Genomic DNA, 13,555 nt, shown 5'->3' with positions numbered 1-13,555 from the left:
AACAGGGGAGCCCAGAACTGGACACAGTATTCCAGCTGTGGCCTCCCCACAGCTTGATCTCTTGACCCACTGGCCACAATCTTCTTAACACACCTCAGGATGCATTGGCCTTCTTGGCTGCAAAAGCACATTGCTGGTTGGTCCATGGTCATCCTGCTGCCCACCATGACTCCCAGGTCCTTTTCCCCTGCACTGCTCTCCAGCAGGTCAACCCCCATCCTGAACTGATCCATGGAGCTGATATTCTCCAGATGCAGGACCCTACACTTGCCCTTGTTGAGTTTCATTAAGTCTCTTCCTTCCAACTCTTCACCCTGTCCAAGCCACACTTAATGGCAGCACAGCCTTCTGGAGCGTCAGCCACTCCTCCCAGCTTTGTATCATCAGCCAAACTACCAAGGGTATGCTCTGTCTCACAGTCCAGGTCATTGATAAACGTACTGAACAGAGCTGGACCCAGAACCAGCCCCTCAGGCCTCCAATTAACTAGACTCTGCCCCACTGACCACAACTCTAAGTTCTGCCCTTCAGCCAGTTCCCAATCCACCTCAAAAATTCAACTATTTTAATAATATTAACTGGTTTTACTTTAATCACAGACTACAAGGGTTATGCCATTTACAAATAAAGTAATAAAGTTCATCAGTATGCACTTTCCCAAATCATGAGAAGTTGCAATCATGAGATGGTGCGTACAGCTTGGAACCAAGTATTTGCTAGCATCTTTCTTCTCTACAGAATGTTTTGAATCTCTATATACAAAAAAAAGTATTGAAATGAAGCCATGGTTAATTCTGAAACACCTGGAAACCAAGAGAGCAACAACCACTGAAGGAATAAAAGGCTGTATAACAAAAAAACACCTGAAGATCTACAACAGGACACAGCAGAGACCCCTGAACTGCCATTTGCAACTGGGCAGAGACAGAAACATTAAAATTAGGGTGTCTATCCTTGGGAGACAAAATATGGATCTGTTCTTCAAGGGTCTGAGCTACTGATCACAGAATCACAAAATGTTAGGAGTTGGAAGGGACCTTGAAAGCTCATCTAGTCCAACCCTCCTGCTAGAGCAGGATCACCTAGACCAGGTCACACAGGAACGCATCCAGGCGGGTTTTGAATGTCTCCAGAGAAGGAGACTCCACAACCTCTCTGGGCAGCCTGTCCAGTGCTCTGTCACCCTCACAGTGAAAAAGTTTTTCCTCACGTTCAGATTGAATCTCCTATGCTCCAGCTAGCTCCCATTTCCCCTTGTCCTGTCATTGGCTGTCACTGAGAAGAGCCTGGCTCCTTCCTCCTGACACTCGCCCTTTACAAATTTATAAACATTAATGAGGTCACCCCTCAGTCTCCACTTCTACTGATGCCACTGGAGAGGAAAAAAGCCTTAAAACACACAAGTCAGAAGAGAAAGGGGAGTCTAAATGGGATAAAAAAAAAAAACCCAAATGTTACTACAATTTAAGATTTACCAAAAAAATTACATACCAACAAAAAGTTAAATTTACTTCTTTAAAAGCAGTTCAAGCAGAAACTGAAAGACAATGACTTCAAGAACCAATAGCTGTTTCAAGCCTTTTTCAAATTCACACAAGCTTATGCTACTGCATAAACACAACAAATTCTGTCAAGAACTCTACTTCATTTTCACACTAGGAGCAAGTGACATACACACTTCAGAAAAGTTATTTTTAGACACTTAGGACACCGCATTTTATAAAGAAAATTATATTTCTAATACAATATTGAAATTGAACACTGAAAGACTGGGAAAATGTTAGATTTGTAATTATTTGTGAAGCCTTCAAATGTGGATACACGATACAGCTGAGCAACCTCAGAGCTCATTGCCAGAGATGGGCAGAGGCCAGCTCCCCACTCCTCTGCCCCTGCCCTGGCACACAGCCCTGCACCATTTCTGTGCTGACTGGTGCTCATCTGATTGCACAGTAAATTGATTTCAGCAGAAACTTTTCTGCTAGATCAGTGAACGGAATTGATTCACAGCATCCGACAGGAACTAAAGCATGGAGACCAAGAGCAGACAATGAGGAGGAGGAGAACCCACCCGTCACCAGTGGCAGAAATCCACTTCATGTGCGCAGCTACACTGCCCACCCCAAGCACTGAACAAGGCGGAATTTTTAAAGGTAAAAAAGTCTCCCCAACCACACACAACGCTAACTTAAGTAGTAGTATGAGGTTGTAAGCTCCTAGCAAACCTTAATAGAAAGTTTCTTAATCCAAAAGCTTGAATTTTTAAATGTAATAGTTAAAAAATTATTTTAAAGGTAACATTCTCTAGTACCCTTAACTGTAATACAGACCAGACTACATTTTTTCCCTCTGACCTTTATTACAGCGAGTGGTGCTGTACAGTGCTTGTTCCCAATGCTGCCTTGACCTTAACAGCAATATATGCCCAGCTTTAGCATACAGCCAAAGTTTTCCTGAGGAATAAAAACATGAAATGGAAAACTGCTTTCTAGAAGTAGCATTTCTCAAAGCTTGAACAGAATTTCACAGAATGAGGAGGCACAATTCTAGCCTAAGGCTTCTGCTCTGCTAGATTTCAAAAATCAACTCTGAAGTAGGTGTTTAAAGCTGCTCAGAAGTTGCAAAGACTTCAACAGCAAAAGGAATTAGTTTACTTTATTGGGCATTGCTCATAGCAATCTCAGTATTTCAGCACTTTCATCCTATTCTTGTTTTGCATTGCTGCAGAGGAGCAGAAACAGACTCATTCAGTCATTCATTCCTCTGCTGCATACATCTAAATACTTTAAAAAAATGTGCTGCTTCTTCCAAAACCAATGCTGCTGCTTTGACACTTGGCTAGCAGACACCAATGAAGAACGGCTGCCTGCAGGGTCTCCTCAGGGCAGTCACCAAATTGCCTCACAGCAGACAGAGAATTTGGGAAAGATGTAAGAAAGGGATCCAAAAGACTAAAGATCCAAACATTAAGACTGAGATATCCAAACTGACTTTGTTTTAAGCAAGATTTGGCAGCAGCAGCGCAGTGCATGATGCAAGCCAACCGACTTCACCTCTGAAATAGTTACTATTGAGGCACACACTCGCAACCCAAAATCTTCAAGACAGGTGTTTGTCTTCACCAGCACTCATAATAAAGGTGCACGCATGCATTCACATACGTACTGGAATTCAACCCAACTTCAGCCAAGACTAACCATTTTGAAGTGCAGGGCATCTTCGGTCTCTATGTGTTCCAAGATACATTTAGACAAGCACAGCTACTGAAACAACTATAAATAATACAAAACACATTCCACTGTGCGATTCAGAAGCATGAGACAGAAGTAAGAATTTTCACTTGTATTAAACACATCTTTTAGTTAAGGCAAGTCAGAGAACGGCTTTGAGACTCAAAGAACAGGGGCAGAGGGTGGGGAGAAAAACCCTCAGCAGCTGTAGGTATTTACAGGACCTTTCTCCTTGATCTGATGTTAAAAAGCAAACTGAGCTCACACTTTACCGGAGTCTACAAGATCAAAAACCAGCAAAATGTTAGTGTTGCTTCTGCTCTTATTTGGCTAGCAGTATCTGCACAAGGATACAGAGTTATAAAACTTGCACTGTATTTTTAAAGACATTAGAAGAATGCAAATCCATGTTCATTCTGTTCACGCATGCACATACTCAGCAACATCAGAACTACCTCTAAACAACTTTTAACCACCTTCTAGGCAAGCCAGGCTTTATGGACCACAAGTACTTCAGCCACTGCATACATTTACGCGATGTGTAGATCCTTCAAGGTAACTCAGTAAATTTATTTATTGTGGTGCCACAATATCCCTGTCACTCACAGCAGAGGACCTATTACCAAGGATCGAGATTCAGAACTGTTTGAATTTTATTCCAAGAAGCCAATGCTCTGTTATTACTAGATGATACATACTTGTAATTTAAATTGATGCTAGACAACCTGAACTACAGATTCCTTCCAAATGTGAGTTTTTATACGAAGAAAACTCTGAATTACCTGAAGTTTATTTTATGTTGTGTTTTGTTCATGAGATCATTTCATCTAAAATTTTAAGTAAGCAGAGGCCACAAGGCTTTTAGTTCATTCAGTTGTTTTAACCAGAGCAGTGTTTCTCAACTTTGAGTTCAGAGCCCCCAAAGCTATTTGGGGGAATTTAGAAAGTTTAAAAAATAAAATTCTTAACAATCCTAAATTATTCTTTTCCCACAGCTTTCTAGCTGGCAGCTTGCAGCAGGAAGATGCAGTAAAGAGTAACTTCCCATGATCTTCACTTTCCTCCCATAGTCCCACAGGCCAGACATATGACTCAAGCATTTTCTAGCATTCTCACTGCAATTCAAACTAAAGCTACTGACTTATTAAAAATCGATGATGACTCAGCTCTGCTACAGCTCTTCAGGCCGAGTCTTGAAGAAGTCAACACAGAAATCCTAGTTCAAACCACAGAAGTGTCCCCCTGGATCTTCCAGTGAGTTTCAAGTTCATAACCACAAACAACTGAAAACCAGCTCAGAACAGGAGCAGCCAAAACATCATCCATCAACCAGTAAAGAAATAAAATAACGCAGTCACAGAGTACAAAGTGTTCTTGGAGGCACTGTCACCTACAGTAGAGGAAAAAAAAACACACACAAGAAAAAAACATGAGAAGCTTTTTAGATCCTAAAAACCTCTCAAGTTTGTACCAGCCAGATAGTTAAATAATAACTGACAGAATTTTATATTTTGATTTTTACATAACTATCATTATGTATTACAAATTTATTTTTCTATAACACAGTAAATGTAATTTTAAATAATAATTTGATGGGTTAATAAAAAACATCACAAAATAGTTCAAAAGGACTAGAACAACTGACTTCCTAATAGAGTCAAAACATGCACAAGGAATTCTGAACAGACACAAAACGAACAGTCACCCCGCAGTTAAGGAGAACAAGCAAGATCAACTGCTGACAGGTTGAAAAGCTAACAGACCTTGTGCTGAAACAAACCTAACTTCAGGGTGTCTCAGTACACAGCTCAGAAACAAATTGAACAGCAGGAGTACGACTGAGAACTGACAGCTAACTTGTTCTATTTATAGGCTTGAAAGCTGGAATATTAAACGTCAGAAGAGTCAAGTCTGAAATATATCAAATAATCCTATTTTATGTTGTCTCAGCTCTCCTGAAAGTTGAACAGTCACAAGCACCTTGAGAACAGCAATAGTATGTAACACAGGCATACAAACACAGGATATGATAAGTTGCTACACGGATATACATTGACTTCTACTATGTTTAGCTCATTACGATAAATCTTATCCATCAGAGCCACACAGGAAGATCCTAACATGCTTCCTGCTATATCCTTCCCAACAACTGCACTTACCATGAAAGCTTCAACGGGAAGTTGTAAGATAAGCAGAGATTTATGAAGTGATTAATACAATATATAAAGCTCTGAAGTATTTTCAGTTAATTCTTCTACAACAGCCTGAAAATACAAAGTTTGCAAACAGTCTCTGGAGTCTGGTCACCTGAGTTGCCACATTAAATATATAAACCTAAAATTAGAGACTAACTGTTTTAGGGATTTTTTTTAAGTACTTACAAAGCAGCAAACTATTATTCCTTCCATACTTCTAAATCTCTACTCTAAATAAATCAATAGCCAAAGTAAAAATCGTAAGAGTAATCCCACATAGACTGAAAGCAAGGATAGAAACTCGTGGAGGGGAAAGGTGCAATGGAAGACTTCTGTTCAAAATTATTGGTCTGCATATGAGAGGAAGAATCTGGAACAGGAGTCACGAAGGACACAATTTGTGTGTAATTCCACAGGCCTAGTCCTTAAAAGTGCCAATCTCATCATCTTAATTCAGTGAAGTTTACCACTTCAAGCAGCAAATGCTCTCCTCTACCAGCATTTTTCACCCTGCTATGGAAGAGCTTTAAAGATAGCAGAGTAACCCACACAGAACCAGACCTCTTTTCTGAACTGACCATCACAGTACTGTGATTAATCTGTGGCATGGAAATTAGCACTGAAGCCCACTTCACATATACAGTACAATCACAGGGCGAGGAAAAAAAAATATTTCGCATGCACCCAGCATAGCTACTTATCCAAAGACTTTTACTAGCAATAAGCCAGAGGTCGAAACACTGCTCTCAAAGGAAGAGCTCCTATAAATGTGAACACATTGTAATTCTCTCTGAAGTCTTATCTTTGAAATAAAGTAATTAAAAATATACAATTATTTCCACAGTCTGAATTCACCATAAAAAGAAGTGTCAAATAATGTTTGTGTATATGCTACACACAGCCTATCATAATTTTTACCCACAGCCTTCAAATCTCTTCCAACAACAACAACAAAAAAATCATCTGGAAATAATTTAACCTGCACAGATTTTGCTGGCAGTGGTAGAGAAAGACTTGATGTTCACTCTTCACTGACGTACCACTTTGTTTGAAGCTGCAGACCCCCACCTCCAGCAAGACACACTTCAAAGCCGTTACAGCACAGCTCTTCCTCCACTGCCACCTACACCATCCCAAAGCAGCATGTGATGGCAGTGTCTCAGCCTGCCCGAACAACAGCAGAAACTGCTTAAGTCCAGCTCTGTTGGTTCCTTTTAGGTTCTCAGAGATTTGTGTAGCTGGATGCATGAGCTGAACAGGAGTAATGGAGGCAGCAGCAACTTAAGGGGCAAAAATCAATCAGTAAAGCGATGGGAAGAAACCAAGAGCAAGCAGCGGCAAAGATGTCTCCAGAAAACTTGGAAGAGTGATCCACCAGCTACACAAAATACAAGCAAATGATTTAAAGCCTTCTTTCTGAAAAATGTTTGAGGCTCACTGGTACTGAGAAGAGCTTTGCTCTCAGTGATCTCAGCGCATGTATCCTACCTGCATTTTACATCTGTCTTTCACCTTGTACTCACATATTTTATTGGTAAAAGTTGTTAACTCGGTGCATAGGGACTGTGAACCAAAGTCAGCATCACAGGCAAATTAGTGTGAAGGACTGTGTGCCCTGCACTCTTACCCTCAGTCTTTCCCATGCCCTCAGTGTCCCCATCAACTAAAGCACATTGCATACAAATCCTTCAACATCTTCCCTGAAGACACACAGACAAAAAATAATGGATGGGAAAAAAGCATGTGGTATTACTCAGTGGTAGGCGTCATCTTAAATATACCAATTTTTCATTACTTCTGTGCAAAACCCGTCTATAAAAAGTTTTAGAAGTTAGTAAGTATGTACAATTAAAATAAATGTCCTTTCTCCCAGAAGAGTTTAAAAAAGCTTTGAAAACAATTTGTACTTACAGATGTACATACCAACACGATGAAGTTGTTCATTCTCCCTTCTTTCCTGCATTTTGGCATTCCATAAACTAAGCCATTTAATCTTTCATAAACACATACTAAGAATTTCTCCTACTGCATTTTTAGAAATTGCTGTGCTCTCATATAAATAATGAGAAAAACAGGACTTTTCTTTTTTAAAGGGAAAACAAAATGGGACTGTTTTCAAATAACCCTATTAATCCTTTTTCTTTTTGCAAGACCTCCAGTAACCCTCAGTCATGTCACACTGCTGTGATTTTTTTTTTGTATGAAACTTTCCATTTCTAAAAGGTAACTTTATCATGATCTTTAAAAGCAAGTTTAAATCACTTACATTTCCTGAATTTTTAACAGCACACATGCATCAAGAAGCTTTTTTCTAAGAACTGAGCTCTTCCTTCCACGTAACAGATTGAGAAAAAAGAAGCAATTATATAGCCTTATTCTACAGAGAATACATCTGCAAGTGTGTAAGGAGAACAAAAAACCTTTTTACTCTAGATGCATAAGAAAAGTCATCAGGCTTTCTGAAAAAGCTAAACAAAAATTTCCTTTAGCAGCCTCAGAAACTGCAAAAATACCCTTTTTAGGAGTTGCCCTTCTCCAACGTGGGCAAGTTTTATCATTGCTTTCAACACAACAGCAACCCATGGTTTAGGCAGATGAACAGCTTACAACCCTGAGCTTTCTAATATAAGTAAACTTCCACATTTAGCTCAAAGCACCAAAATCAGGCTTATACACCAACTCTCCCTCAAAAGGCATCAGTCCCCCAGTACTGACCTCTTCTTCTGTAACTAGCTACCTTTCATCTTGGTACTTTAACTGCCTGAAGTCAGGCAGGTCATTACCTCCACCCCTTCAATGAAAGTCACAAACAGAAGAAAAAACACCAAAAATTAAAAACCAAACCACTAACAATGTTCACTAACAATGTTCTCAGCACAAGAAGAAAAGCATTCAACAGGCGTTCAGAGTAACATTTGTAAGGATTGTCTGGCTCATAGTTTAAACAGGTTTCAGTAACGTCCAGTACAAGAGGTGACTCATGGGACGGTTGGCAAGAGCAACTCAGCCTTGGATTGCCTTGAGGCCCTGTGTCTGCAGAGAGGGGAGCTGTATAGATAGCTCAGCCCTGAGTTGTCTGGTAAGCACAAAACTAAACAAGGCAGTGCTGCATCATTCAAAGAAACCAAACCTGAGTTGAGCCTTGAAATCTCCCAACAAATAATATGCCCAGAGTTCCAATCAAACCGCCATTCAGTTATCGAAAAGTAAGACAACGCTAAGCTGGAGGGTTTCCTTTTGGTTTCAACTGACCCAGACAATACAGAGATATGGAAGAGATGAAGCATACAGAAGGGAATATCACCCATGAATAAATAAAGGTAAGGGGAAACACTGCTAAAGACAAACACTCCAAGTGGTGTAATCCACTCAGCTACACTCCTGCCCACTGTCAAGTAGATCACAAAGTAAAAACTCTAAGATTCAGGCTGGAAATTGGGAGTTACTTCTCTATGATGCAGCGGCATGTGATGAGATCCATCCCCCTTGGTCAGGATGCTGGCCAAGGTAACTTACGTGGCAGTCCTTACCTGAAGGGGTAAGTAAATATTAGGGCAGGCTTTAAATTTGTAGTCGCAGGTGACTGACTAACACAAGTGTAGTGTTTTGAACTGTTTAAGTTGTGATAGCGTGTTCCACAAACCGTCCGAGTTGTAACAGTGAATTCTGTGAGTTACCTCTGAGTTGTTGTGAACTGCATACAGGCAGGGAGTTTTGTGCGTGGTCTGCGGGCTGTCATGAATTGTCTATGGGCTGTAATAGCGCATTTTGTGACTCTGTTGTAGCTGCAATAGTGCATTTCGTGAATCTCTTGTGGTTGTAATAGAGTAGTCTTGCTTTTAAAACTGCAATAGGGCATTTCTCCATTGTATCCGTAAAACCTGCAATAGTGACGTATTGGATCTGCACGTGTTGTTCAAATAAATTCTGACTTTGAACCCGGCAGTCAAGTCTCTTTTTGTCACAACATTTTACAACAGCATAAAGATCTAATGCCCAGAAGGAGGAAATACGCAGTCTTAGAGACCAGCACTGTAGCCTCTTAAGACACACACACAAAACAACCACAAAACCAAAAACCCAAAGAAAAGGAAAGTAGATTAGTCCCAAACCTTTGTTCTTAAACTCACACAGTGAATTCTGAGCTCAGAATAAAAGGACTTGGATCTTAACATTTGTTTCACAGGAAGATATCCTTAAATGAAGAGTTAATGTCTGAGAAGGTCACAGAGGGATTGACCACTGACACATACAAGAAGTTGTATCTTAAAGCACTTTTGCCTTTGCTCTCTTGCCCTAAGCACCCAGGATGTAAAGCCAGATCAGACGGGATCAGGAAATGTTATACAAACTTCACAGCACATACAAGTACATCGAGCCAGACTTTGGAGGTCTGGAGAAGACATCCAGAGCTGCTGTTCCGAACATGGTAAATTCAGTGAAGAGGATCTGACTCCTCTCAATAACAGTTCTGCTGACATGCTCCCCTCTTTCTCTGAAATAGGAGTCAATTTTGCAGGATACTGGTAAACCAAACATAACCTCTACAAAACACTTCCCAGTAACATCTTAAAGAAAACCTATAACGTGACACTAGACTGATAACATATCAGATCTATGAAATAGAGATAAGGCACCTACTGCACTTGTACTGCTCTTCTCGGTAAGAATAACCCAGCCTGCTACTCAACTAGCTCAGTAAAGCAGAGGTGTTCTAACACAGCTTCTGTGCATATGCTTTTTTCACATTGACTTTAAAATAAAGCACCACTTGAAGCCAAATACCCTCATTAGGAATCATTTATTAGCTCTCTGTAATAAGATTTGCTGCCTTTGCAGCTTCCACCTCAACTGCTGAACAGCAACAGGAATAGGACACACGGTAAAAAAAAAGGCTGGTATACAAAAAAACCTGAAGAACTTCACTGTTGAGGCAGTTAAGCGTTGCCCAGTATCTCAACCACCAACTTCCTTTCATGCTTGACAAAGACAAGCCACATCTGTTCTTTTCATAGGAAGTCACCAGCTTACACACTCCTCATGGTCTAAGCTGATACCTTGAGATCAGATCAACACAGGTTTTAAGCTGTCAGAGTTGCTAATACAGTTACTTGGAGCTGTACACAGAGTATAATACGTGACATAGTAATTGCAGGGTTCTGTGTCCCTCTGACCTCATATGAACATGCTGACGATAATTTTTTGGTTTGCAGGGTTCAGGTTTTTAGTTTGTAAATGAAATCCTACAGCAGATAAAGTAGTAGAGAAATATATCAGGAATTGATTCCTAACTTCAAAAGTAGAGTCTGAAAATAACAGGGAAAGAAACATTTGGTTTACTTAAATAAGCAACATCACAGAAAAAGTGATGACCTAGATAAGTGCTGAGTGAGGTGGATCAAGAACTGACTTAACTGCCATGCTCAGAGGGTTGTGATCAGCAGCACAAAGCCCAGCTGGAAAACAGTCACTACTGGAATAACACAGACATTGATACCTTGAGCCAATCCTGTTCAATATCTTCATTAACGGCTGGGATGAGGGGACAGAGCACACCCTCAGCAAGTTTGTAGGTGATAGAAAACTAGGAGTGGTTTTGCTGCCACTGAGAGAGACCTTGAGAGGTTGTAGAAATGGGCTATCAGAAGTCTCATGAAGTTAACACAGGGATGTGCAAAGCCCTGCACCTGGGAGGAGTGACCCTGTGCACCAGCAGCACAGGCTGGGGACCAACTGGCTGGACAGCAGCCCAACAGGGTAGGACTTGGGGTGCTGCTGGAAGTCAGGTTGACCACAGGTCCTCAGTGTGCCTTTGTGGTGAATCAGGCCAGCAGAAGGATCAGCTCCCTCGAACTGCTGGTAATGCTCTTCCTAGAGCGGCCCAGGATACCATTAGCCCTTTTTTTGCCACGAAGGTGCACTTCTGGCTCACGGCCAGCTTGTTCTCTGCCACAGCCCAAAGGTCCTTCTCAGCAAGGCTGCTTTGCTGCTGATCAGCCCTCAGTACATACCAGTGCTTGGGGTCATTCTTCCCCAGATGCAGGACTATTCTCAGAAGTACCCAGTGACAGGACATGAGGGAAAGGGTACAAATTGAAAAATAAATTCCTTTTAAACATAAGACAACACTTTTTTTTACTGCAAGAGTCACCAGATACTGATACTGGTTGTCCAGAGAGACTGGGGAGCCTCCACCCTTGAAGATACAGAGAGTCTGATAATCCTGGGCAGCCTCCTTTAGTTGACCCTACTTGGAGTAGCAGCATTGGCCTAGGTCTCTGCCAACCTCAACTACTGTACAACTCTAAGATTCAGTGGATGTACAAGCAAGTGTGAGAACGCAATCTTAATTACGTTCCATTACAGTGAATGAAGTTGAAGAAATTAGCCAAAATTAAGACTGCCCACTGCACATAATTTTTCAGTACTTGACAAAGTTTCTGAATTATAACTCCTTAGTTACTCAGTTTTGTGCATTTAATATTGGATATAGAATGTGACATGAATTTGGATTTCTTATCCACAATATATAAAATAACCTTCTTCAGTAACTGCAGAGAAGATGTAGGCAGCACCAATATTATTCCTCTATGTACTAATCTTTACTACTACTGTATAAGCAACATTGTGGTGACAGTTATATTTTTAATCTCCAGTACCCAACACTGTTGACAGAAAAAACAACATTTATAGTTAAGTTTGAATTTGCAACTCTCGTACCAACTAATCAGTGAAAATGTAATTTAGGTTAAATGAAAAACATAGCATTAAAACTCACCATCCACTCCAACGACAAAGATTTTAAAGCATTAGAATGAAATACCACCAGAGAGTTTGAACCTACCTTTCTGCAGTAATTTGACCTCTCCATTTTCTTTCTTGATTTCATTCATTATTTTGTGCTTCTTCTTCTCTTTTTGCTTCTTTTCCCTTTCTTTAATTTTGTATTTGATTTGAGCTGAAATGCAAATATTTTACAATTAAGTTGGAGCAGAAAACTAATTGCTGCATGCATGTTCATGTTACTCTTATGTAAGCTCTATGAAGAGGATAAAAGGAGGAGTTACACGGAAATCACAGTACTTATAAAATGAAAAGCTAATATTTATCTATTGCATAATCCAGCATAAGCTTATTTAACTCAGATGAATTTTGTTGCTATTATATTAGAACTGTATGCAACAACTCAGTATATTAACTGCATATAAGTAACAATTTTTACTTACTCTTATTACCCTCTGCTCTTATTTTACATCTGTAATCGGCTCTTATTTCTTGAAATTCAAGTTACATGCATTAGATAAGAAATAGGGAAAAAGAGCAGGGTTTGTATTTTCCTGAGTGTGCATATACACTAGAAACCTCACATAACTATCGCTACATAGTCTGAAGTTAAAGGCTTTTGCAAGTAGCTTGGAATGAAGACTTAATTTGTCAGCTGCAAAATCTTTCACATTAAGGTCACAGGCTACACTAATGCACTAACAGCAGTAAGATGATATTAACATAGGCACATGAAGTGTGCTGTACTTGCACCGCAGGTACAATGCATTAGTGCTTCCCTTGCTTACCTACCATCAGCAACAGCTTATCTAAGCAGTCTCATTCATCTACTTTCTTGTCACTCCAGGTTTTTAAATCGTTGCCATACAAAAGCAGAGCCTTTAGGCATGCTTTCTACATAACACTAGACCCAGAGGAGTTCATACTTTCAAGGAGTAATCCTTGAAGCCGAGTTTAGATTTACTTTTGAGGCCAAGCATTTAGAGAAGTCAGATTTTACCAGGCTTAGATGCACTGCAGCCAGCACTTCACGCCTAGTTTCTTGGCCTGAAGCCCAGTACTGCTCCAACAGATTACTGGGCTTTTTAACCTCTGCAGGGAAAGAAGAGATCTGACTTCAAGCTTCTGCATAATGTTATGCTTCAGAATGCTTTCTCAGTAACACAGCTGAGAGACAATCCTGATGTTTTATTGATGGTACTTGCATTATAAACCCCATGTGGAAGCAAAGAGAAATCCAATTACGTTTCCTCAAACATTCACATAAAGCAGTGCAGATACCTGTTTCTTCCAATAACAGATCAGAAATACTTATCAGAACCAAACCAATTCTTTAGTTCTAGAAGG

General features: G+C 40.2%; 1 protein-coding gene across 1 annotated transcript in view; it reads right to left on the bottom strand.

The window, feature by feature from the left end:
- The window catches only part of RSBN1L (round spermatid basic protein 1-like), a gene marked incomplete at its 5' end in the record, with an annotated part of 33,140 nt that extends 20,765 nt beyond the window's left edge, over positions 1-12,375 (bottom strand). Inside the window, 1 exon segment of the mRNA XM_010181603.1 lies at positions 12,270-12,375. Within this exon segment, the coding sequence (XP_010179905.1) occupies positions 12,270-12,375 (106 nt within the window).
- Between the last annotated feature and the right edge of the window lie 1,180 nt (positions 12,376-13,555).

Source organism: Mesitornis unicolor, unplaced genomic scaffold (genome assembly GCF_000695765.1).
Source record: "Mesitornis unicolor isolate BGI_N332 unplaced genomic scaffold, ASM69576v1 scaffold26663, whole genome shotgun sequence".
Taxonomy (NCBI): domain Eukaryota; kingdom Metazoa; phylum Chordata; class Aves; order Mesitornithiformes; family Mesitornithidae; genus Mesitornis; species Mesitornis unicolor.
This window is presented reverse-complemented; position numbering and strand designations above follow the sequence as displayed.